This window comes from Rissa tridactyla, chromosome 3 (assembly GCF_028500815.1).
Source record: "Rissa tridactyla isolate bRisTri1 chromosome 3, bRisTri1.patW.cur.20221130, whole genome shotgun sequence".
Classification (NCBI taxonomy): Eukaryota; Metazoa; Chordata; class Aves; order Charadriiformes; family Laridae; genus Rissa; species Rissa tridactyla.
In genome coordinates, this window is record NC_071468.1 from 99,976,877 (window position 1) to 100,003,894 (window position 27,018).

Sequence of the window (27,018 nt, forward strand, 5' to 3'; positions counted from 1 at the left end):
ACAGAAAAGATCAATTGAAGTAACTGGAGAAAAGCCAAAAGTGAGAAGCATAATAAGTAATGAAAAGACATTTTTTTCAATCAAAAATATCATTCGGGACCTGAAATGATTAAATCTCCTTGTCAGGAGAAATAGCACTGGTAAATAAGCACAAGGGTAAAAATAGTATTTGAATCTCAACTGGAACTCATTTTAATGGACATTATTCATCAGAAAGATGCAGCTGGAGCAGCTGTTGGCCCTGAGAATGCTCAGCAGCCTGACTGTGCGGTCACAAAACCATTTTTTATTCCAAAGGATACTTTACGCGTACTGGGGAAAAACTCAAGTTAAGGGGAAAAATAAATGAAGAGAGTCTATGCTGTGGTTAATAGAGGTGTTAGGTTATCGGTCTGCTGAAAGAAATAAAAAAATAGACTTATTTGTCAATTTTGAACTTTCAACCATGCAGCTGGTAAATCTGGACAATTTTCCTGTATTCCATCTAGTTTCATTCATGCAAGTTTGGAACCGTTTGCCTACTGTGTCCACAAAGAATAAGCAGTTTAAAAATAATCTGATGAGACTGACTTTACTGATACACCCAGATATGGAGTTCATAAGGTATCAAAAACCTCACATAATAAGTAATTTCTGATCACTACAATATTTTTTAAAAAAAACTACAGAACATTATTACAGCTGTACTACCTAGAGTTTGATAATGTCTGGTGACCAGCTGAGGGATGAACTTAGTATAATGGCAACGGCCAGCTATTTCAACAGTACTTTCGGAATAAAAATGGGTAATAGTTTCATGTATACATAGGATTACCTGTGCTATTGGGTGGTTTTCATGGGGATTTAAGTTGATACAAACTCTGCAGCTACTTTTCTCAGGAAACCTCCACAGACATAGTTGATAATTCAGCTGTAAAATGCTGCTCTCAATTCCAGAAAAATACATATTCCTCAATAACACTGAGTTACAAAGATGATCAAGGGACTGGAGCACCTCTCTCATGAGGAAAGGCTGAGAGACCTGGGTCTGTTTAGCCTGGAGAAGGGAAGACTGAGAGGGGATCTCATCAATGCTTATCAATATCTAAAGTGTGGGTGTCAAGAGGATGGGTCCAGACTCTTCTCAGTGGTGGCCAGTGACAGGACAAGGGGCAACGGGCACAAACTGGAACACAGGAAATTCCATCTCAACATGAGGAAAAACGTTTTTACTTTGAGGGTGGCAGAGCACTGGAACAGGCTGCCCAGAGAGGTGGTGGAGTCTCCAACTCTGGAGATCTCAAAACCCGCCTGGACACCATCCTGTGCAACCTGCTCTAGGTGATCCTGCTTTGGCAGGGGGGTTGGACTAGATGATTTCTGAAGGTCCCTTCCAACCATTCTGTGATTCTGTGAACACTGTGACCTTGTTATTCTCAGAGGAAATATCTTTGCTCCATTCTGATTAAGACAGTCATGTAATGGCTTCACTGAGACCAACTGCTTTGAAATCAGGGTGATGCCTGATGCTGACTTGTGTTGCTTACAGCTACATATTTCAGACAAAAGACCATATGACTGTCTTCAGCAGTGGCCAAGGACAGATGATAAGGATGAACATCAAACAGCGAGCGGCAAGTTATACTCCCTTGGTACATCATCCTATCTCCCAGAAGTCTGAAGCTCGGGAACTTTTTAAGCTGGATTTATGACCTTTTATTTAGTAATCTTGATGTATTTTTTTTTCCTTTGTGATATTTGAGCCCCGAACATCATGCTCAGGTAAAATATAGCAGCTCTGAGCTGTGAAAGCCTTGGCAGCTGACAGAATGGCCAATGGAAGGAAGTGTAATCAAATGGAGAAAGAATTAAACAGGCCAAAACAAACCAAAGCAAAAAAAGGCAACAGAAAAGGCAACGAAAACTCTTTTCTGTACTTCTCCCATAATAATATTCATGTGATTACAATTCTTTGATCAGGAGTCACCCCCAAATTTATGTTGGAGGGTAAAAGCTGCATTTAGTTACATTTAAATGTAGTAAAACCCCCTACTTTTAGTTATTAGATCACAGCATTTGTGATCTAATGCTGGTTCCGCCCTTCATTTCCATGTTTTGGTATGTGTAGACAGAGGGGCTTCACTGCAGAGACAGTTCAGGTAGCCTGCAGAAGCAGGTGACATGAGAAGTCCTTCTACAGGGCCTTGCTATTTAAAAGAGGGAGGAGAGAGATGACACTTCTTCTGACCTCCTGAGTTACCACTGCTTAAGAAAGTTCCAGAGAAAGGAGTAAGGCACAGGCTCCAGACAGACCTGGAAAGGACCACCTGACTGATCCACATGTCCAAAGGGGCAGGAAAAAGAGAAGCAGTAGGCAGATGAGTACAGGCATAGAGAAGGTTGTTTGGAGGGTGGGATGGGAAAAAAGCTCCTTGAGAAAAGGAGGAGGAAGGACCTGAGGCAAAAACATTAGATGATAAACAACTTCTTAAAGGCTAAAACACTTAATTCAAGTACCTCAAGTACTTTCTAACATTTCTGTAGGCTCGCAGGATTTTAGTAACTGATATTACCAGTGAAGGAGAAGGTCATAGCATGGCTGCAAATTTGAGCGTAGGCGTGGATACATGTCTGAATAGCTATAGATATTTCTGTCCTTTAAGGTGTAATGTATTTTATGAGAAGAATTTGAAAACTTCTCTTCCAATGCTTTAGATAATTGTGCTTTAATTGTACTAAAGATTTTCCACAGGAGACTTCCACAAAGAGCAGACCTCTCTGTCAGGATGTTTTCCTAACACCAAGTTAAATTTCTCTTTCGTAGTTGAATTCCATTATGCTTAGTTACATCACCCTAAATAGTTCTATTTACTTAGTGTTTACAGTCCTTAAATATCTTTAGACCATTACTGTTGATCCTTGGTTATTTGCTAGCCAAATTGAGCTTGTTTACTTCTCCCTTGTCTTTCCCGAGTAGTCCTGTTGTCACGCCTTTGTCATTTATGTTGTTCAGTGACTCGAAAAGCTTTTCAGTTAGGAAGTGTGCAGTGCAGTTGTCATTGCCTTATCAGTACGTCCTCTGTTTTTATTTTATATTTGTCTGATGTGATACACATATGAAAGCTGTCTGAACTTTTGTCCCTCAGGCACACAAGTGCATTGAAGATATACTTCTGAGGTTTACTCTGCTCTTGCACCTAAAAGTTCTTTGGAATTTGTACTTGTTATATGTCTTTCTTGCTCAATTTTTTCCCTCACTCATTTTTCCAGCAAACCTCTTAATTCGCTGACGATGACGGTATTGCTAATTTGTCTGTGTCCTTTATGTAAGTTCTTTGGCCTAAGAAGTCCATTCAACTTTTTCCTTAGAATTGTATGTTATTGCCATTTTCTTTAAATTACAGAGTTAATTTTATCTGTGATTTTTTTTTTTAAAATACCCAGCCATCTGGTACAAAACTAAGCATCTCAGTATCTTGCTGGTTATCACTTTGCCCTTACAGATTTTCAGGCACTAGAAATTTATCAGTAGTGTTCTCACCCATAACAAATTGAGAGGGAGTTTTTCTATGATCCTGATTTCAGTTGCACTGATGTAAAATAATGAATAAGAATATAAATGAAGTGCTGTGCAGTAGTGCTCATTGACAACACTGGTGAAACAGTGTAGGTGAGGTACAGTTTAAGACACCTACATTTAGTGTTTACAGGTGTACAGTGACACTAGGTGTCTAAATTCCCATATTAGTCAGAAGATATTTAACTACTATACCCCAAGAGGTATGGGAATCTTACCCTGTAAGGTATTTTGTGTTGCCCCTGCTGCTGCTTCAAAAGGATGAATGTCTCCCAAATATTTTGTGCCACTATTTTCTAACACTGGGTGGGTGTCTAGGGAATCTCAAAAGGCAGGAGCTGCTTATGTTTAGGCAACTGGATTCAAAACTGAGTATCAAATTCAGGGTTAGCGGTAATACTTTTCACACCATCTATTTGTCTTCTGAAAAGCTCATGAGAGAAGACCAAGTGCAAATAAAAAGAATTTTTTTTGGTGGCAAATTTAGTGCTTTCACCTTATTTGGAAGTGAACTTTCAGCCCTGAACTCGTCTGTGTCGGTTGAAAAGGGGATTTTCACTTCTGTCCCCTTTACATAAATTGTCAGCTACGGCACAGCTGTTCTTGGAGCATATGTATGTGTGTCACATACATACTCCTATTGAGGGCTTTGAGGTTAGGGAAAGAGGACTTGAGCTGATTTTAGTGCAAAAAAAATTGTAGGCATTAATATACAGATTGATGATCCATACTGCAAAAGAAGTAGCGATAAAAAGACATGCTCAGTTTTTTATGAAAGGTGGTTTTCATAATTTATAGAAGGTGGTTTTAACTCATCCAAACAATTGCTACGTTATTTGTACCAGACAGTGATTCTCATTTTTGTGACTTTCTGTGAATTTCCTTTTGAATCTTCTCAGTTCCGGCTTTCCATTAAACAAACACACTGACAATGTGTTTGATTTGCTCTGAAATCACATTACAAGATCTAGCTCTGAGCTAAATATGCAGTTTTGTAAGCTGAAAACTCTGCCATCCTCCATTCATCTCGTGAATTTTGAAATTCAGTTCAGACAGGAAATTGTCCTCCCCTGCTTCTTCCCCTACTCAGAAGGAGAAGGAAGGGAAATTGCATTTCAGAGATCTAAAATGTGAAATAAAGTTTTATTTATATAGAATTATATCCTACAGGAAGTCATACAAACTTTTTGCTTTTTTTGGAGAAGAAATAAAACGATAAACTTTTAAAAGCAGTTTTTGGCTTGGTGAATTGTTTCAGCTACCCGGGAGGCTTATAAGCAATCTGGGAATGCTACACCATTTACCGTTAAAGCTGATTTTGCTAGAACTGCCTTGAGCACTAAAAGCTTGATAAAGGATCCATGTATGACAGAGACCTAGAATTCTGTTTACTTCTGTACTAAACATTACCAGCTGGCTCATCGGGCATTTGCTCAAATGTCTTTTGGGAAGAGGGCATAGCAAGTACTCTCTTGTATCTAACCCAGCAAATAATTTTAGCTCTGTTTATTATTCTCAGGAAACTCTGACTGATTTAAAGAAGAAATCAGATGTTGCCTTCCTTGTGTTGAAAAGGTTCTGTTCTCCTTTTTACCAGTGTGGAAGTCCCCCCATTAAATTTTGCACTAAGTTTTTAAGACTGAAACTAATTTAGAAATAGGATTATTAGTTCTTTCAGTTCAGATCCAGATCAAATTCTGGGTATTTGAAATTAGGTAGACCGTGTTATGGGATTTATCAAATTCAGTTGGAGCAGCCTGTTAAAAGGTCTGAGCCAAGTAGCCTCAGAGTTTTATAGGACAATTTCTGTTCTTGTTTTTTATGTTTTCTCAAAAAAACCCTCTTTGTAACTCATTTTGTCCGTTGGAATGACCTGTTTTTAGCGGAGCTAGGTAAAATTCCTGTTCTTCAGTTACTGTCCTCTGTTAAAGGATTCTTCTAAAACAGTTGTTAATTCTGCATAAAAACTGTCTGTCTTTGCTGTACTCATTGAATCCAATCTACCAGAACACCTCAGGCATGTATTTTGGGTTCTGTAAGTGTTCTCTTGTTCTGCCAATGTTGACTTCTAGTAATGCGTTCCTGAAATTCTCTTTTCAACTCATGAATTATTTAGTATTCCTTTTCGTAGTCCCAGTCATTCAAATTATTTTTTTTGCTTGCATAGCCTGTTACATACCTTCAAGTTCATACCTAAGTGCTTAGTATTGAGAATGGAATTTTTGTTATTTAAGAGAGATTATAAAACTAGCTGCATAATGTATTAGAACATGCCTTGTTTGTTAAAGCTTACTCCTGTAACTGGAAATAAGCCTTTAAAAGCCCTGGCATTTTTCAGCTATTTTTCTTGAGAGAGAGAAACAAAAAAGTGTGTACGTATGTGGGTTAGTTTGCTTTTTTTTTTTTTCCAGTGGGGAATAAGACAATATGTTTGTTACATTCACATGTAACAATTCTAAAATAATGGATTTTAGCATAAAGTCTGGAGGCTACAAACTTCAGATGCGGAGACTACCATTTCTGAAAACTGAAATCTAAATCTCAAATGTGTGATTGTGATAGCAGTTACTGAAATTTTTGACCTAAAATGACAGGGTTGTGACAACAGTTCTCTGGTAACCAGGAGTACTGTTTTTTCCTTAAAAAGGTGTTTGGAAATTTGTAAAAATAACTTAACGAAAAGTCACAACTTTTGGTTTCTTTTGCTTAGGGATATCAAGGATCAGCAGGAACTCCAGGTATCCCAGGAACTCCAGGGATTCAAGTAAGTTTCTGTTTCATTCATTGAGAGCTGAGGTGTGGGGAATGAAAAGGGCTCAAGGGATAGCATCAAGTCAGTGGCCATCCTAGGGTGAATCGCTTTGGAACTAACATGGCTTCCGGGTTTGTACGTAGGCTGACAATTAGACTGCAAATCTAATCATTGCTAGGTAAGGCCTGCAGGAGCAGGACTCAGCTGGGGCTTAGACATTTTCATCCTGATCTGGTAGCCAAACAGTAGAGCTCCTTCCTTTTTTCTGTGAATCAGTAACAGTGATCTGAAGCATTGCCATGGTGATTACCCACAGTTGGTTTCAGATAAGCCCAGATGGATGGAGGAGAATTCTTTCTTCATTGTATTAATTTAGCAGCCCTTACTTGGACTGGTTGGAAACCAGTGCTTTTTTACTTGTGGCATGATCCAGTCTGGCTGGAGAGTTGAGGATTTACTAATTTGTTGAATTAAATATCTGAGAGCATGCTGGGGCCAAGAGCAAGCCTGCCGCCTGGCATATGTGAAGGCTGTCTGATGGACATTTGAAAGGAAGGGGACATCTCTGGACTAGTACAGGCTGTGCGAAGCCCTTTTTTCCTGGGGTGGTCCTTGGTTAGAGCAAAGAATTCTTTTGGTGTTCCCCAGTCGTGGGTTATGATAATGTGCCATATTCATACACGCTGGGTACATTTGTGCTTAGTTCTGCTTTTGTCTCCAGTTAATGAAATGTTGTGATCAGCCAGCTGACACATCACTCCCCAGGTCATGTTGTATTACATTTCTGTGTCTCATTCTGTATCAGATTGTATTACTATTTGAGCTGGTTTTCATTTTTTCTCTCTTAGGGACCACGTGGCTTACCAGGTATCAAGGGAGAGCCGGGGAAAGATGGTGCTAAGGTAAAAATAATAATAAAAAAAGAGTAATAGATAAAAAGATTTTACTCTTACCATTTATTATTTCTGGTTGTACAGTTAATAGTATTGGTATTTTCACGTGAGGCTTCTGTGAGAATTGTTTACTAAAAAGGTAATAAGGAATAAGAATCCTAAATTTAGAACGTTACTCCAATTCTGAATCTGGTCTGCTTTATTTAATAAAGTTTATATAGGCTTTAGCACTGCCAGTAACACCTTTATTGCACTTAATAATTTATATTTAGAAAGCATATCTAAATATGGGTACCTGGAGGTATGATAAAGACAATTGTCAGAACAGTTTCATTCTATCTCTTTTCACCCTTTTTCTCTTTAAGTGAGCATCCAGATGAGCTAGGTAGGAATTTTTGGATGGCACTTTTTATCAGAAAACACTGACTAATTGAAACCAAAGCTTTTTGTGGAAAAATTGTAGCTGAGGTGTAGCCAGTAGCTTGGGGCTGCAGGCAGATGTGGAAGCTTATATATAACTCCTTTCTGGTAATCAGGATAAACTTGAATCTGGATCTCCTGTATACACAGTGAATAAACTAGCCATTGGCTGTTGGCAAGTCTCATTGATATGTAAATATCTGTGTCCACCCTTCTCTCACACTTTTGTCCTTTGTTTAGAAAAGTTCTAAGTTCATTGTGATAAAAACGTATTTTATTTTTGGCTTATTTAAAACTTCAAAGCCTTTTTTATAAAACAAACATTTGTTTTCCAAGCAGATTTTACTGTAGAATTTCCTTCTTCTAAAGTTCCCAATATTAAAAGCAGGTCCTTAAATTCATCACTGTTCAGCAGAATTCTCAAATGCATGATTAGAGCTGGAAAATGTGTTTATGTGTTCTGTGCTTTAGGCACCTTAGTCTAATTGATCTCAGATGTTAATCTAACTGATCAGTCAGTATTGGTCCATGTGCAGAAACTAAGATACTGATGATGAAAACCTCTATTCTCCTGGCAGGGCAGGTTTGTGACAGATAGATAGAATATTTCCTAATGCTCAGTCCAGCCTTGTTTAAAATGTGCCAAGAAATAGGGCTTCCACCACGGTTTTAGAAAACTTCTTCCATTGTAAAATATGTCTTGCCATTAGAATTTTTTTCCTGATGAATCAGCCCAAATTTTCATCTCTTAATTTCATCCCATTACTTGTAAGGTTTCTGTAGCAACTAATTTAAAACTATTTCCATTGCCAAGTGTTTTAGTTTATCCAATAACTGAATCACCACTCTGAGCAGAAATCGAAGCTCCATTCTTTTTCATTAAGAAGCAATGGATGCATGAAGTGTTTATTTCATAAGCTTTGCTGATTTTTTCAACTCCATTCCACTGTCTGTTTTCAATACTTATTTGTTGAGAGATATTTTGATAGCGTTAGCCCACAAGCTATCATTCCTGTGGTCATGTTCCTCTCTTCTGTGAATATGTGACAGACCTTTTCAAATCTGATTAGACACGATGGTTTTGATAAATACCCCTGAGACGTGTTTTCTTTTTCCCTTTGTTTTAGAACTTGAAATATTACATAAAATAACTTTCTGAGCATAATTTACTATTCCTCCTTTATGACTGAAATATATTAAACAAATTGAAATATATTGCTTAATATAAATTTAGATATTAACAGAGGGAAAATTTTGTGATTGACCAAAAATGATTTGGTGATTGGCTCTTTGTTCTGAGTGAAGTAGATCCTGTCTACTGAAACAAGTAACTCAGCTTGTTTTTATTGTTTCAAGTCAGGTAGTGCCAAGTTATAATTTAGCTTTTTGTTGTCATTTCCCAAGGGAGCTTGCAGGCAAATTGTCAGATAAATATCTTCAGTACCAATAGCAAAAATTTTGGGATTCCTGCTATCTGACATCTATGAGGACAATAAAAAGAACTGATGTTAGATTTAGGGAATTTTCTTATTCTTTTGGAATTAGGAATGGATGGTAGAATTATCACAGAGATTTTCAAAGCTCTTTTCAAAGCTTTTTCCTCTTGTCAAAGCTAAATTGCTACTTTTGAACCTCTGTAAGCCTTATTGAGAGATTACAGTAAAATTTATTCTAAAAAATTTAGTGACTTTTTTATGTATTTGGTCTTGTTTAAAGATCAACAAACTCTCATCAGTCAGCATACCGATGTTATGTAGTTGATATGGCAAGATATGATGTCTTTCCACTATTTGTTGATCATTGAGAATATGAATGTTATTATAGCCTGTTACTATTACTCTTATACATATAAGAATTTAAAATGTTTGGTCTTTTAGGGTGACCGTGGGCTACCTGGTTTTCCTGGATTACATGGGATGCCAGCACCAAAGGTTGAAATTAAATATTTCTCATTACAATAGTCATGAGTTTCAGCTTGATCTATAGTTTAATTTAAAGGAAAAATAAGTTTATATAAAATATAATGTCAGTGCAATTGATGAACTACATAAAATGAATAGATATGATGCTGAAATTGAAGGAAGATACATGACATGGAACTTCACTACATACATATCAAGCAATGGGAACCGCCTGTTTTTTTTCATTTTTGTTCTGTTCTGTGGGATTCTATATTAATTACTTTGAACTTTGAGTTTACTACTACTTAGAACCTTCTTCATCACAAATAATGTGTCCAAAAAGAAAAGAAATTATAGAATTTTCTTGAAATCGTTCCAGTTGAGCAACAGCATTTTGAAGGGTAGTTCTGGTCTAACCCAATGAGTTTATTTCACGTGTATGTTCCCCAAAACATCATCAACCGTGTGTTTTGCTCTTCTGTGTTAATACTCAACTGAATTTACTTAGTTTTTCCAAATTTTATTTTAAACTTTTCAAATAAGGTCTTCAGAAGAATGCAGCACTTTTCGAAGAGCTGAATTTTCACTTATGTATCTCCCTGTGTTGAAGCAACCAGAAACTCAAAGTGCCTTCCATTGAAAATAGAAGCATTAAGCCAGCAGTGTTGGACATTCTGAGCTTCTCCCCTAAGAGAGCTTGGAAAAGTCAAGATTTTCATTTACTGTCTTGAGCATGTTTTTTTATATCAGATGGAGCTTTTTGCCTGCTTCATTTTATGCCTGCTATACATTCATACTTTGTGTATATATATATCTCTCTCTATATATAACTACTTCTATTTTAAAAATTAACTTATTCACATACATTTTGTCTAGGGAGAAAGGGGTCCTAAAGGAGATCAAGGAGTGCCAGGAATATATGGAAAAAAGGCAAGTAAATTTATAATTATAAAATAAAGCAAAATATTATTAGTATCTGTGGTGGGATGACCTTGGCTGGCTGCCTGCCCCCAGCCACTCTCTCATTCCCCTTCCTCAACAGAACAGGTGGAGAAAATAAGATGGAAAAGCTTGTGGCACCTTATCTGGACCTTATCTGTCCAGATAAGGACAGGAAGATCACCTACCAATTACTGTCATGGGAAAAACAGACTTGACTTTGGGACTGCCGACTGAAATAGGTTTGGATAGTGAGAAGCAAAGACAAAAACTAAACCACCTTCCCCTCACCCTGCTTTTTCCCAGGCTCAACTTCATTCCTTCGTGGATGGGGAATGGGGAGCAGGGTGGGTGGTCAGTCCATAACAGTTCCTCTCTACTCTCCTTCCTCCTCACACTTCTCCCTTGCTCCAGCATGGGTCCTTCCCACGAGCTGCAGTCCCTCAGGATAACCTGCTCCTGCATGGGGTCTCCATGGGCTGCAGCTTCGCTACCACAGCTCCACCATGGTCCTCTCCACAGGCTGCAGGAAAATCTTTGCTCTGGTGCCTGGAGCACCACCTCCCCTCCTTCTTCACTGACCTTGGTGTCTGCAGAGTTGTTTCTCTCTCTTTTTCCCTCACTCCTTACTTCGCCTGTGTCATTGAGGTGCTGAAGCGTGTTCAGAGGAGGGCAGCAAAGCTGGTGAGGCATCTGGAGAACAAGTTTATGAGGAGCAGCTGAGGGAACTGGGGTTGTTTTGCCTGGAGAAAAGGAGGCTGAGGGGAGACCTTATCGCTCTCTACAACTACCTGAAAGAAGGTAGAAGAGGTCTCTTCTCCCAAGTAACAAGCGATAGACAAGAAGAAATGGGCTCAAGTTGCACCAGGTGAAGTTTAGATTGGATATTAGGAAAAATTTCTTCACCAAAAGAGTTATCCAACATTGGAATGGGCTGCCCAGGGAAGTGGTGGAATCACCATCCTTGGAGGTATTTAAAAGATGGGTAGACATGGTGCTGAGGGACGTGGTTTAGTGGTGGTTTTGGCATTATTAGGTTGATGGTTGGACTAGATGATCTTGAAAGGTCCCTTCCAACCTAGATGATTCTATGATTCTATGTGTTTGCCCTTCCTTAAATATATTTTCCCCTGATGTGCCCCTACTGTGGCTGGGGGGCTCAGCCGTGCCCTACGGTGGGTTGGTCGGAGCTGGCTGGAACCGGCTGGAACTGGCTGTGTCCAGCTTGGGGCAGCCCCGGCCTCTCCTCACAGAGGCCGCCCCGCAGCCGCCCCTGCCAGCACCTGGGCACCTGCACCCCATACAGTATCATATTATATTTTTATTATAGGTGTATTCACAGAGAATTTAATTAAATATATTTTTTGCAAATATGTCTATGCCTTTAATATAGGGTATATGAAATAATTATATTGCAAAGAAGTCTGTGCTTTTTAATACGTAGTAATGTACATATACATATAACCAAACGGCAGAGTATTTATTGGTCCAGAGTTTTAAGCAATTCGAAAGTGGGTCTGTGCTCACATTTCTATAGTTTAGAGCATATTTAGGTTTCTGTAACAGGGTAGTTAACTGACCACTGTGTGTGTTAAGAAAGAAACAGATCTGCCATACATTTTCAAAAAAAGAAATAACATATATGAATTATAGGCTAAATGTACTGAATTTGCAACGTAAACATTGAGCACTACTTACTTTTTGTTTGCTGTGTTTCTCAGGGTTCAAAAGGAGAGAAAGGTGATACGGGGTTTCCAGGAATGCCTGGGCGATCTGTAAGTTTTGTGAAGACAATTTGCCTTTAACTTTTGCTTGTTAATTCACTTACTGATGACTGTTAACTGTTGCCACAGGGAGATCCTGGCAGAAGCGGGAAAGATGGATTACCAGGAAGTCCTGGTTTCAAGGTATGTACAAATGTATATTCATGTCTTGCCAAAGCCTTCAATAGCATTGCTCTTGGTCTAAATCTACTCAGTTTATTCTGTGGAGAGTTACTGGAAGTTAAAATAATGTGTGTTACTCAGAAATGCCAAAGTTTACTGCAGTCAGTGGGCAGACTTCATTGATTTCAGTTGGTTTGTGAGTAGGGGCAAAGCTTTTATCAAGAGTGTATTAGTGATCATCAGACATTGTTTATCCTTTGTCTCCCTTATCCTATTTGTGTTTCTCTAACTCAGTGAACCTGTTAATGAAATTTATATACAAGTATACACTGCAGAACATACCTGTTGTGTACAGGTAAGAGGGAAGTAATCTAATTACTATTATTAACTGCCAACAAGGTGGATCCAGCAGGATCCCAGGTTCACTCAGGCTGGAGCACACTTTGGGGCATCTTCTGGACCACCTTCCTGCTCACAAATGGGACAGCACTGAATCCATACTGCTCAGCTGGGTCTTGATAACCTCCAAGGATGGAGACTGCACAACTGGGCAGCTTGTTCCATCCTTTACTGTCTTCATGGTGGAAAAAAATGTCTATGTGTTGACAGCTGAATCAAGCTCTTAGTAAATATAGTAAATGAAGCCTCCAAAGTAATTCAGCTGCTGACTGTTAACTGCTATAACTTCTGCGAGATCACTCATAAGTTTGCAGTCCTATTTGCTGTTTATGGGTACCCCACATGACCTGGAAGTGCCATTGCAGAAGGGCACAGGTCTCCTGTACACCTACAGTACCTGCCAGCCCTGGAGGTGGGTTGCCTTGCCCAAGTGGAAGCCTTGGCTGCCCTAGAGTACCTCAGATAGCACCAGGCATTTGGGATTTGGTAACTGAATCAAGCCTCTGTTCACTGCAATGGGATCTTAGACCCCTAATGTATCTCTAGACAACTTCAGGTAAAAAAAACACACGTAAGGCGTCTTAATTTGAAGTTAGAGGGGGGAGTTATCACTTACACACAACACTACAGCACTGTTACTCTAAAAATTGCCCAACTTCAATGTATAACTAAGCATCCTGCAATGCAAAAATTTATTAGGAGAACACATCTAAAATAACAGCCTTTAAAAAGTCTGTATAAAATTTAACTTTTACAGTAGGTCAACTCAATATTTACTATTTAATTGTTCTCTTTGGAAGGCCTAGTGAGACTGTGCTAAAAGGTAATGGAATAACTTTATTTTATGTCAAGTTGGTGTACTGCTTTTTTTAACTGACCTTAAGTTTACACCCTTAAAATACATTAGTAAAAGAAGTTGTAAATCTTAATTATGGAAAAAAGTATTTTCTTATTGCTTAACTTCAGCAACCAACAGCAGATTATTTCTACAATGCTGAAGGACTTTTCCATTATTTGTTACTTGGTTTAGTTTTAAATACTGTGACATTCATTTAATTTTCATCTTCAATCCCATTGATACCTGCTTACAACTTGTCGTTATTCATATGTATCTACAAGAGTATGTATCTCTGACACTTGCAAATATGTCAGGCAAAGACAATTTAACACGCATTCTTAAAACACTCAGCTAAGTTTGTGTCTATGGAGCTGTCTACATTGCAGTTAAAGTGTATGGAGGTCTAACCAGTAATTCCAGTGGAGTCTGGAGAGCAATTCAGCTCAAAGGAGGCAGACTTGTAGGTACCAGTTTAGTTGCCTACATAAAAGCATGCATCTGGTGCATGCATTAGTGTCCAAAGCATCCTAAAGGAGCTGACAAATATGACATAAGTCCTGTGGAAGGCCAGTGCCTCTCTGGAATGGGAGCAGGAACCCAGAAAAGACACCCTTGGGTATCTGAAACAGGACCAAATGTCTATGTGTGGGTAATGAAATTGAGCTATGAAATTGAGATGGCTGGTCAGCTGAATCAAGCCTCCATCAGTTGTCTTGACTAGACTTCTGTTGGCTGTGATAGGAGCTTAGTTACCTACATGAACTGATTTCAAATTAATCCTGCCTTATTTTCAATATGTGTATATATACACACACATATATATATACAGACACAGATACCTCTGCTAAGTTGGTGGAGAAATTCCTTCTCTGGTACTATAGAAAGTAGAAAAAAATAATTAGGTAATAGATTTTTTTCCTCTCTGGTATTTGATAACAAGGACAGGTAATAGTCGCAGCTGGTTAACGTGAAATTTTAACTGTCTCTGGTGGCCCTTTAGAGTGAAGTATTATGTTGATAAAGCATGAATTTGGAGAGTATTTCAATCTGCTTTTATATGTGTAAACAATATACAGATCATTCAGTATACTAGTTGTGTGAACCTGTGTACATTTAAACTGAAAGATGTTTTCTTGACTGTTTGCTTAATTTAATTGTTGTAGTACAAATATATGACATACTCATTAGTTTTTATTCCTCTTATAATATAATAGTTAACAGAAGCCATATTCTTCATTCAAACATTTTGTCAGCTTGACTTCAACATCTGCTTGCCATAAAACATTGCTTCGTTCCGCGTCTGTAATCAAATTCAGAGCAGTAACAAACAGGCTGTCTTTGAAGGAAATTTCTGCTGGAGCTTTCCTGTTTTCTTACAATATTCATACTGGGAAAGAATGTGGAAAAAAAACATGGCTTGAAACCCAGATGCTAGGCATTGTTACTTCAAGTCTAGTTTTTGTAATTTTAGGTTAATTATTAACAGATTATTTTTTATATATGTAGTAATTATTCTTTGCATTTTTAAATGTGCTTTTATTTCTGGAATTATTCTTCAAATTTTCAGAATATTTTTGGTATCATATATATTTTGAATAAGGACATGAAGATTTTATCATGCCTGGTACTGCCCTATTGTGGAGTGCCTTGAAATAGTTTTCAGACTGTTAGTTGTACTAACAATTAGATAATAGCAATTTATTACTGTTTTATGTGCTTCTTCAACCAGTAGTTGCTGTTCTGGTTCAAAAGACGATTGTCTCTATCTCATCTCTTTTTGCAAGCCGTCTGACGGCTGTCTATCGGAGGCAGCATAAGGGAATATCGGATTGACAACACTTCTTGCTGTGTTTCAAACTGTTTTTAAGACTTGTTTTTTTGATGAAGCCTTGATCACGTGTATCGGTTTTACATTTTACTTAATATTAAAAATAATAATTTACTATCTGAAATAATAATTTTTATTATGCAAAGGAAGGTCTTTTTTTTTTTTTTAAAATACTGTATTTAACAGTCTTTTTTATTTTAAAGGGAGAGGTCGGACAGCCTGGATCTCCAGGCCTAGAAGGACATCGGGGGGAGCCTGTAAGTGATTAAATTGCTGATATTATCCTTTTATACGGATTTGTTTGGTTTTGGGTTTGTTTTTTTTTTAGTTAATGGCTGTTATACTTCATGTTTCATCCATATTCATTTGAATTGGTTGATATGTCCGTTTTTCTAAAAGTGCTTTTTTATTTTCTGGTGTTCATATTTAAATATGGATTCAGTAAAAGAAATAAACAAGCCTTTAAAGTCAAAAATGCCTTAAAAGAAAAGATTTTTAACTATATTGCTGTTATATACCAATTTGTATCTATGTTATAAAACTGTCACATTATTGACTTCTTTCCTATTGATAGGATGGTACGGTTAGATACTGGTAGTTACTTACATGAGGAAAGATGCCAGGTCTTTTTAACTCTAATTTCTGCAACAGGGTATGTGTTCTTTCATATACTTGTTAATTGCACTTTTAAAGTTTATTTTTTTCACTCCCCCTCTCCTTTGCCCAGTTTTGTTGGTCTTCTTTTACTTCCTCGCATCGTGTTATACCGTCACATTATCTGTATCTCTGTTCTTCTTGCTTAGCTGGGGAACATGCTGCTGCATTTCTGTTTTGCTTGTTTCCAAAGACATTGTTCCTCCAGTGGTGTTCGAGCAACTCCTCAGGGCAGCTCATTTTTCCTCCTCTTTATATGTGACAGCTAGGTTTTGTCTTCCTTGTTTCCTTGTTTGGTTCTTTAAGGCCACCAGACTTTGCTTGAAGCAGAGGAGCCAAGATATCTGTAGAAATAGCTGAAAGCTTTGAGTGCCGAGAGAGTGCCAGCTGTCTTCAAACCATCAGTAATTCTTCTGTAGGCCAAGAGAAGTAAATGGAACTCAGTTTGTGGAACACCGCCTTCTAGATGAATTACATTCTGAATTACATTTTGAATTGTGATATAAGGAGATACAGATTTATAAATTCAGAAATTTTTGTGGTATTGAATGTAACGACAGGCAGTATGTGTTATATGGTACTGAGTCTGGTAGAGAGTTTTGATAACTAGCAGATGGAAATAAGACTCCCAGCTGACAAATTCTCAAGATCTTTCATTTAAATTTTTTATATATTCACCAAAACCTCATAAAAGACTGTGAGTAGACTGCAAAACACTGGGCAATCATTCCCAAGAGACTTTCTTCCCACGTGGCTGGCTTAAGTGAAGAACACACATAATTCCTTACTTAGTTTTATTTTTTCCTCTTTTTCTGACCCAAATAACTGTGAGATCTATTAACCATTCACAATCTATGATATCTTCAGATATAAGAAAGACTGAAAGTGAATGCTAATTAAAAACCATAAAATACAAGTAAAGAAGTCTTGGTATATTGTTACCTAGTACACCATAACAAATGTGTTGAGATAATAACAAGACTTACGTTATAGTCCCTAGCCTTGTTTTATCTCTTTTCATTTTTAGAAAAAAATGTCAGTTGGTCATTGTGATTTTTTTAAAATTAATCTAAAAAATAGGAAGGAGAAGGTATTTCTGACCTAGGGAAAACTAAGTATTTAATATTTTAACAGCTCTCTTTCTGATCTGATAGCTTTGGTTAAGTCTGATCTATATCTACTAAAGAAATATTTTTTGGTTTAAAATTAATATAAATGCTTCACAATATGACATTTTAAACAGCAATGCAAACTCATCGCTTAAATCTCATACTTTTGCTTTAAAAAGAAATGAAGTGACAGATTAAGACATTAAAATCATTAAGACGTTTCTTAAAATCACCATAAAATAATATAGAGGAAGACATCCAATACATAAACAATTAAAAAAGATTTACACAATCCCAGCAGGGCAAGCCAGATAGTGCTATATGCTTCATTTATAATCAGTGGAGGTTCTTCTGAAGTGCAGAGTCTACATGCTGACCAGGAAATTGCCTCGAGGTAACCAGTTGGAAATTTAAGACACCTAGTCATACCTGCTTGCTTACCTCTATTGCTGGTGTAGCACCAGACTGCACGTGCAAACGTGGTCCTCCCATCTATTTAGACGTGCAGCAAGTTTGTGGTAAAAGTGTGTGCTTGGGCTGTGCAAGATGAAAGCTATCCTCAGCCATGGGATATGGGGGCTCCCCAATTCAAGTAGAGGGTATTTGGCTTTCATCTGGTGGAAAGAGAGATGGATTGTGGGGGCTGTGAAGGATGTCTTGTGCAACTTACTGCTTCCGTTGTTTCTGTTCTGTTGTTCCTCCAATGTGTATTTGATGTATAACATCTAAGCACTTCCTCTCTGCTCTTCTTCTGTGCAATTCAGTGTGGTCTTCTCTGGTGGGACACCCTAATAGTTAGAGCACTGATAGGAGAGCGAGCGACTGAACTCTGTTGTGCTCTACCTGTGAGACCTAAATAGGATGCCTAAGCTCAAGACAGGCCTTGGATGATACTGTTGAAGGTGTATGACTCCATATCATTGACCAGCCAGATGCAACTGTGGCCCTGGGATGGCTCAGCAGGTTGCGTGGATACTCCACCCACACAAACATACACGCAAACAGTCTTTATTTCTTCCATTCAGCCACATTAGTGTTAGACATGGCCTAATTTGTTAAGTTGGTCTTTTTAAAAATAGCCGTCTTATGATCCCTCTTGCTTTAGCAAATAAAAAGAGCATGGTTGTGAAATGAATGCATTTGAGACAACATCTAAGAGGCAGCTGTCTAGGATGGGGAACACAGTTGAACTGAACTCCCATTGCCTCTAGCCTCTGAGAGGTGTGGTTATTTTCTGGACAACACGCTTTCTGGTATTTTATTACTCTTATTAATCCCCAAATTTATGAACAGGAAAAAGTAGGTTGTAAAGCTAAGTAAATAATTCCAAGTGATGTGGTTGTTTTCCATCAATAGTGCTATTTGGAACTTAAGTTAGCCAGACCATCTCAGTCCTACCCGTTCTGTGTAAGAATAACATCTGACAGTGTGGACAGAATAATTTAGATAGCATTTAGTAAAGCTAGTAATCATCAAGCTCATTTTACTGATGACAAAAATAGGCTATGCTGTCACTTGAGTAGTTTAATGGCTAGTCATCTATCTTACTGATGACAGGCTGTTTTAGTAAATACGTTTTTTTGAGGGGCCAACTGTCTAAAGGGTAGAATAAATCAAGATTTATTTGAGCTTAATTTCAGACTGGCTGTCCTTTTTAACATAGGTAGAGTTTGGTTTCAGTGGAAGCTGTGTTAGACTTCTGCTTGTGTTTACAGTCATGCAGATGGGAACTCTGGAGTGAGTGCTTCTGGGTGAAGCTGGCCTCTTCTAGGCCTAGCATATGCTGTCCTGCCACAAGTAATATGTCTGAACATTTGCAACTGCTCATGTTTACTCTCCAGAAATCATATTTTTCAGAAATACAGCTGCAAACACTTAAAATGGTAGAGTTTGCCCTTAATATTTAGGTCACATCACAAGACCTCAGATGTGGCCTCATTTGTGCCAGCAGTAGCAGCATAACATGGGTTTCGGCTTCTGACCCGACTCCCGCTGTTAGACTTATTCTTCTGGTTTGTCTGTTGATCTCTTATAACTGTATCAGGAATGCCAGATCAATGCATTCTCTGAAAAATATGTGTTTTATGCTAGGGTATGGTAGCAGAATTCTTTTTGAAATATGTTCAGATACACTAAGGATATAGAAATCTCCAACAGAAGTTGCTGTATTTTTCTTCATAGAGCAGAAATCTCTAAAATACAACATAGAAACTGGTATACCCAGGTAGCCTGTATATTTGGAAAGCAAACCTAAAGTTAATGTAATTCTACTGCATCTATAGTCGTGCTGAGATTAATGGAAACAGGAACCAAGGAAAGAAAATTCCTGACTTAGTTATATGGTAGTATGCAGAAAAAAATATTTTTGTGTGTTTTTTTTCTTCTTTGTGCCATGTGATATTCCTCCCCCTCCCTTATTACACACTTTTCCAGATCTCTTCCCTACAAACAAATTGGATTTACTGGGACCCTTAGAGGGCAACACCTTGAGGCAAGATGGCTTGTTAAATAGTCTTGTGTGCAGTGTTGCCTCTCTTGTCCTTCTTTGCGTAGGAAACAATGAACGAAACAGACACAAAACACTACTAGCAACTGTGTTACCTGTATACTGACAGTGTTTCTTAGGGATCCTGTTGGAACAAATGCCTTGCAGCCAATCATAATAATATAGGAAATAATTATATTTACTTATTAAAATGTAAATGTAGCTCATTCTAATGAACTTTCTTCTTCTTCAGTACAGCTTTACACATATCACTGACTGTCATTTCATAAACTAACATATATAAATGAGCCAATATTTTGAGAATGGAGAAAATTCTGAAAAATGATATTTTGCCTATATTTACCTACAGCAACAAAAAGTTGCACCCTTTTATGCCTCTACCCATGTGTACATTCTCATAAGAATCACTGAGGAAAGAAATATTAACACCGTAACCACCATATTTGAGTGAAAAATGTGAAATTAATGAATGGTGTGTAAAGAGAAACATCTTTTATAAGATTATCTAGTATAATTAGATGAGATGTGCAAATTTTAAGGTGTTAAGTCCCCCTTCAAGTCTACATCAGAATCAGAAAGTAATTTTAATATGATTTCTGTACATTTAACTTGGTTAAGTTAGGTAGACCATATGAGAGGGAAAGTAGCCAGTTACCCATGGAATAGGATGGGACTATGAATAATGTAAGACTTGGCAATTGTTTTGAACTATTAATGGAATAAAATGTAAAATTCATAGTCAAAACCTTTGCAATAGACAGTGGAGTGTAAGAGCTATGCGAGTTTATTTAGGAGGAAAGCTACTATTCAGCTTTAATAAAATAGCTCAAATTTTGAGCTTTTAGTGGTCATATTTATCAACTGTATTTGCAGAGTTGTTTCTGGTAACAGCCATATTTGAGAATGCAGCATCATGTGTGAATACTTTGTCAGTCCTATCTTCCTGTTTCACAAATAGAAGGAGCAGCACAGTGTGTTAGCATTGACTGAAACACTAAGTGGAAGTGGAGTTACTTACACCACATGTACGTGTAAATGTGTTTTTCAGTGATCACAATATAGAATCATAGAATTGTTAGGGTTGGAAGGGACCTTAAAGATCATCTAGTTCCAACCCCGCTGCCATGGGCAGGGGCACCTCCCACTAGGCCAGGCTGCTCAGAGCCCCATCCAGCCTGGCCTTAAAAACTTTCAGGGGTGGGGCTTCCACCACCTCTCTGGGCAGCCTGTTCCAGTGTCTCACCACCCTCATGGTGAAGAACGTCTTCCTAACGTCCAGTCTGAATCGACCCATCTCTAGTTTTAATCCATTCCCTCTTTGCTTTGCTTCCCTCTTTGCCAATGCTTTGCTTGATGTGCTTTCTGTGGATGTTATGTTGGTTTGTACCAGTTTTATTTAATAAGATGCCATTTACTCAACACTTAGGTTTTCTGCTTGCATTTATATACTGAGTTATGAAACACTTCAGTTAGAAACAAATCCAAAAACTCTATAGTATATCTATGCAATAGGCCTTGTGAAAAATTTCTTTCTTTCTGAAAGTGTTACTTAGTTTATTTTTTAATGCACCTAGTCTGATTATTGTTGTATTTCTATTTTTAATCTCTCAGCAGATTAAAGCTTAAAAAGCCTGTTGTATTTCCAGTGCGCAAAAGATCATGGTTTGTGTTGATGTAATACTTGTGAAAATGTTTCATAGAGTACTAAATACTCATTCAAGTTTTATATGGCCTTAAAGTAGACACTGCTATAAAATGGCGCTCTCTTTATAAGTTATATATTTAAAAGAAATTATTTCCTGTCGGACTTTAAGAGAAAAGTGATCGGGAGACTCAGCAGAATGGTTGGTGTGAGACTGTCAAAATTCTTAGGTTCAAATCTAATATCCATGCCTTTCCGCTAGTCTGAGATGCCTCAATAATAGCAGTTGAACTCTGGACACTGATGGCCTGCTATTCAAAGGTGTCAGCATTACAGTCATAAAGGAAGTAAGGACTAGTATTTGCTCTGTGAATTATGCTTTGTGGGTCTCAAAAGAATAACTTATTTCTTTGTTGAAAATTCTGACTTTGACCTGTAAATACGTTTATGTGTAAAGGGAAATGTTATTCATATGGGGTGTTTTTTCCTACATAAACAGCTGATACACTAATGCTATAGTAGGCATATGCCATACATCATTATTTCTTTACAAGTAGGCTTGGTTAGTTGAATTAGGGTTTTAGTGATTGTTTCTTTATTTCTTCTAATTTCTGAATTATAGTAGTAGACAGGGTAGAGTCTTTCTGATGACTTTCTGCTTGCTGGAGCTACTATAACAGATGTTGCTAGTCTTGTTCCCACTTGAGGAAGGGGGAGATGACAGCTTTGACAGCACAATACTTTCAATGATCGTTCTTTAATTATACAGTACTTGTTGTAAGCTCAACCACATTTTTTAGACTGAGTGCAGGTTTTCCTGTCAATTACAGCTTTTAGGTCCACTTTAGATGTATATATTTTCAACAGACTTTATTTGCAACCTAGGTTATCTTCTGACTGACAAGTTATTTTAACTAAATTAATTCCATACTGCATTTTCAGCAGAGTTAATTGCTATTAAGAAGATAAATACGAGAATGGTGCTGTAACAAACAGGTAATTAAAGACTTCTGGAACTTCAGGCAGGCAGACTACTCTATTATTCCCAATTGTCAAAAATGATATAAGACATGACAGCATAGTTGCTGATCCAAAATGTATTGAAGTCAGTGGAAAGATTCCCATTGAATTCAGTCTGGACTGGGGCCACAGTAAATGCTGTAATAAACTTGGACCCACTGACCTAGTGCAACTTGGAAAATAATGCCTGCTTTTCTAAGTTGTAAAACTAACAGTCCTTTCCCATCTAATTCTCACTTTCTGTCTGCTCCTCATCAATTCTAATTTTTAAATTTCTGTCTTCACACAGTATGCAATTACATTAATTATATTTGTTTTCTGTAATTATATAGTATCATTTTTATTTTGTCTACAGAGACTTAGGAAAGTATTATTTTTGGATTTTTTTGGTTAGTACCATTTCAAATTTGATAACTTTGGAAAATCAAGTGGAGAAAAGGTGGCATACCTTGATGCTATTTCTTTAAGATTGTTTTATAGATGCTACGTTAAAAAAGACAATTTCTTAAAAGGTGTAAGGAAATATGAAGGGAGCTGTAGTTGTAAGCCTATTAAGGCCATGAATGGCTTGTGCTATAAATAGTTATAAACAGTACTCAGAGTAGTCTGTTTTATGTTTGTATGCTGTAGTGACTATTTTATGGCGATGGTAGCACTTTTCTTACTAATTCATGTACTGATAGAAGTTACATACCAGCATTCCTCCTCCATTGCAGCTGCTTTGTAAACATAGTGATAAAAATACCTCTGACCAGTGTGTTGTACCAATTTAAAATCTCCCTACTGACTTGCTGAGCTGTATTACAATAAACGGATGCTTGTTTGTCCTGGTTTGAGGTAAAACAGAAGCAAGTTTCTGTTCAGTGACTTTACTTTTCAATTAAGCCTCTTCTAACTAACTGAACTCTCTGAAATTAACAGCATATTTTTTCAACAATGTCTGCTTCCAGAATGGTAAGACCTGATTGTTTATAAGTTATACCAAGGAATGGTATGCAGAGAGGCTCTTGCTTATACTTACTGCTATAACAACCAAGGTCAGCTAACTTTGTTATTTGCCCCGTTGGAGGGTCAGAAGCAGAAAAACGTAGAGGGGTTGCACCTGCGGGAAGGAGCAGACAGGACAGGTGACCCAAAACTGACCAGTGGGGTATTCCATCCCATCTGCATCATGCTCGGTGTAAAAGCTGAGGGATCAAATAGTTGGCCCTCTTTCTTTAATGGCCAGCATCCAAGGAGGACTCCTTTCTGTTTGTCTGCCTTTGATCCCGATCTGTGCATTCCTGAATCCAGATCCAGAATCCAGTTCCCGTCCATTGCTGAGTCCAGTCTAGGACTTTCCCAGTGCCTGACGGTGATGTGACTGTTATCCTGGGAGCTCGATATGGTTTTGTATATATTGTGTATATATTTTGTTATTTTCTTTTTATTATTTTATTAATATTCTCAATAAAGTAGTTTAGTTTCTTTTTTAAACTCCTAAGTCTCTTTTCTCTCTCATCCTTCTTTCCCTGAAGGGAGATGCTCTCCCTTCTCTGAAGTGGAGAGAAGTAAAAGAGAGGATCTGTTGTTCGTTTCAGTGGCGAATCTGGCCCAAACCACGACATTGGTGTTTGTTAAAGTGTCTCTTAATAATTTTTTAATCTTGTACAAATTAAAAAAATCTGTTAGAACAGTGTGATTCTGAAAGAATTGTCCTCCACCAAACACTTGAAGGTGCAGCTTTGTTAAAGAGTGCAGTAACTATCTTCTAAGCACAAAATTATTGGTAGTGCTTCTTTATTTGTATTCCATGAGGGATTCCAGTGAATTAGTCCTGTTTATACACAGAACCACAAACTCTTCTGAAGAATGTAATTTCTTCCATGCATTAAAATAATTTTGGATATTTATTGGAAATTTTCATGTACAGACTTTAAACTTGATATTGTACTTACTAGTTATCTGTACTAGAAAGTGCGCTTAAATTCCCAGATGAAGTGCTTTGGCATAAGCTTATACTGTCTGTAGAGTAAGAGCTGTGACACACATTGTTGCACCTGTGTTTTTTCCCCCTGAGGAATGATCATATTCACTTCATACTGCAGCTTCAGCCTTCAGCTGTTGTGTTCTCAGCTTGGCTAAGGTGGAGTCTAGAGATCCAGTATGAAACTAATCAAGTGAATCAACTTGGCAGTATGGATGAATAGACTACACATCAGATATCCCCTCTCACGGTGATATTACTCAAAAATACTAATAAGTGTTCGCCCATTAAAATGTTTGTGCATTTAGGAGATCCTAAAGATCTTCGCATCATTTACAGAGACTTCAATATGCACATGCTTACAAACATCACTACTTTTTTTCTGAGTATCAGAAACTAGATTTTCTTAGTGTTAATATTGCAGTGGGTCTTTCTATAGATATGGTTTATCAGTATTTGAACATTATAGCTATACAATTTGAGTTTTAATGTATTTCTAAGTGGGAAAAAGCTTCTACAGGTACGTCAGTGATAAAAGGAAGACTAGGGAGAATGTGGGACATCAGCGGGAGGAAATGGGAGACCTGGTTACCTGGGATGTGGAGAGAGAAGGCTGAAGCACTCATTGACTTTTTTTGCCTGAGTCTTCACCAGCAAGTGCTCTAGCCACATTGCCCAAGTAGCAGAAGGCAAAGGCAGGGAGTAGGAAAATGAAGAACCACCCACTGTAGATCAGATTCGAGACTGTCTAAAGAACCTGAAGGTGGGACCTGATGGGATAGACCATGGGAGCTGATGAGATGTAGCTGTGGGACCGGAGGGAACTGGCAGATGCAGTTGCTAAGCCACTATCCATCATATTTGAAAAGTTGTGGCAGTCCAGTGAGGTTCCTGCTGCATGGAAAAGGGGAAACCTAACTCCCATTTTTAAAAAGGGAAGAAAGGGAAAAAAGGAAGACCCGGGGAACTACAGGCCAGTCAGTCTCACCTCTGTTCCCGGCAAGATTGTGGAGCTTATGTGTATGCCTAAGTGTTTAATTTAATTTGATCTGATCTAATGCTTTCCAGGCACAATGGGTTAATTAACCCCGCCAAGAAGAGAATAATCTCTAATGATCTTGAAAGTTATATAGTAAAACTGGTATAAAATAGGTATGCCTTAAGTGATTAACAGTCACTTCCTTTTACATGTCATATGTAAAAAGGACTCATTTGCATTCCTTTGGATCCACCTGATGTTGATAATAATGATATTTGGGGCATTCCTGAACTTGTATGCTGATTTCATACATCCAAGGATGGCTTTTCTGAAGTAGGAGGTGCTTAAAGAGAATGTTTGGAGGTGTATGTTGTGTATTGGACTGACGTCTGCTATTTTAGTGCCAGGAAGGTTGGTGTTTATATTTCCAGTAAGTAATGTTTCACATGTGCTGATTGATCTTGAAACAGCAACATCTGTCCATTTTTCTTGCCTGACAGTTTTCTCCTTAACTCCCACAGTTTTCAAGGAACATTTCAAGACATGGTCAAATCATTCAGTAATACAGATAACACATTGGAAATTACATACAAAATGGATTTTGTATGTTCCTCAACAGAAACGTTATGCCTAGGATCAGAAAAATAAATACGTATATACACAATAAAATACTTAGAAATTTGAATGAACTTCTAACAGCTAACAGTACCCAACAGTCTTTTGGGTGACAGTATCATCACGTGATTTTGGCCTGATTTAGTCATACATGCATCACCTTTTGACCAAAATACGATATGACAAAGTATTTGAAATCATTGAAGTAACATTTTTGCAGTTTATTGGAAAGAAAGAGCAAAAAATGAAAATAAGTTCTTTTATAAAGGAGAATATATTTGACAACCAGTGGAGTAAATATCCCATTTGTGGATCGTGGTAGAGGAGTTACAAGTAAGTAAGATGCAGATATTTTTTTCGCTTTGTTTTTAAATATTTTGCAGCAATACAAGCTTTACTATTTGTGTATGTCTATGCTAATTTTCTGCTTTCACACATATTACAGAGGTAGGATATAAAATACCTTATTTTCTAGTATCTTTACTAACAGAATTAAAAATAGGATCAAAAAATATTTTTAGTAAAATAAATGGTCATTTAGACAGTAGATTTTATGCAAAAATACAATGCATAGCACATACCAGTTTAGTTTACCAGATTATAAAAGAGGATGTCATTTTTGCATTGCTTTCATGTGTAATTCACAACAATCATGTTCAAGATTATTACTGAGCAGCTGTGTTCAATCACACAGAACGTGTCATGTAAGTTAAACTACATTAGGTTGCGAAATGCATGAATATGTAATTAATATGTGCCTGTCCTAAGTGGCAAGTCCCTGAACACTGTGCTTTCTGTGTTCTTTCATTTTGTCAGGTATCAGAAGCAAGCTATGGAAAATCAAGATGGATCTGGATTTTTTGGCATTGTTTTAACATATGCTGCAAAATGGAAGTGTTTTGAGTCTTTAAATATTTGTCGGAAAATAAAGTTTTAGCTCTAAGATTATCATATATAGTGAATAAAAGCAGAGTGTGTGTAGGGTTTTTTTCGTCTGTTTATGATGTATAAATGCAAAATTCAGACCAAGTTTTTTAAACTGTGTATTGGCAATTCCATGCAGTCACGGGCAATGCTCTGGGAGCTAATGCTTCACAATGCAATTTCTGCTTGTG

General features: G+C 37.5%; 1 protein-coding gene across 1 annotated transcript in view; it reads left to right on the forward strand.

Annotated features, from left to right (window-relative positions):
• The window catches only part of COL21A1 (collagen type XXI alpha 1 chain), a 124,991-nt gene that overhangs the window by 54,870 nt on the left and 43,103 nt on the right, over nt 1–27,018 (forward strand). The window contains exons 11-17 of the mRNA XM_054197217.1: nt 6,267–6,320; nt 7,157–7,210; nt 9,499–9,552; nt 10,399–10,452; nt 12,183–12,236; nt 12,315–12,368; nt 15,616–15,669. Coding sequence (XP_054053192.1) covers nt 6,267–6,320; nt 7,157–7,210; nt 9,499–9,552; nt 10,399–10,452; nt 12,183–12,236; nt 12,315–12,368; nt 15,616–15,669 — 378 coding nt within the window. The remainder of the gene's footprint in view (nt 1–6,266; nt 6,321–7,156; nt 7,211–9,498; nt 9,553–10,398; nt 10,453–12,182; nt 12,237–12,314; nt 12,369–15,615; nt 15,670–27,018) is intronic.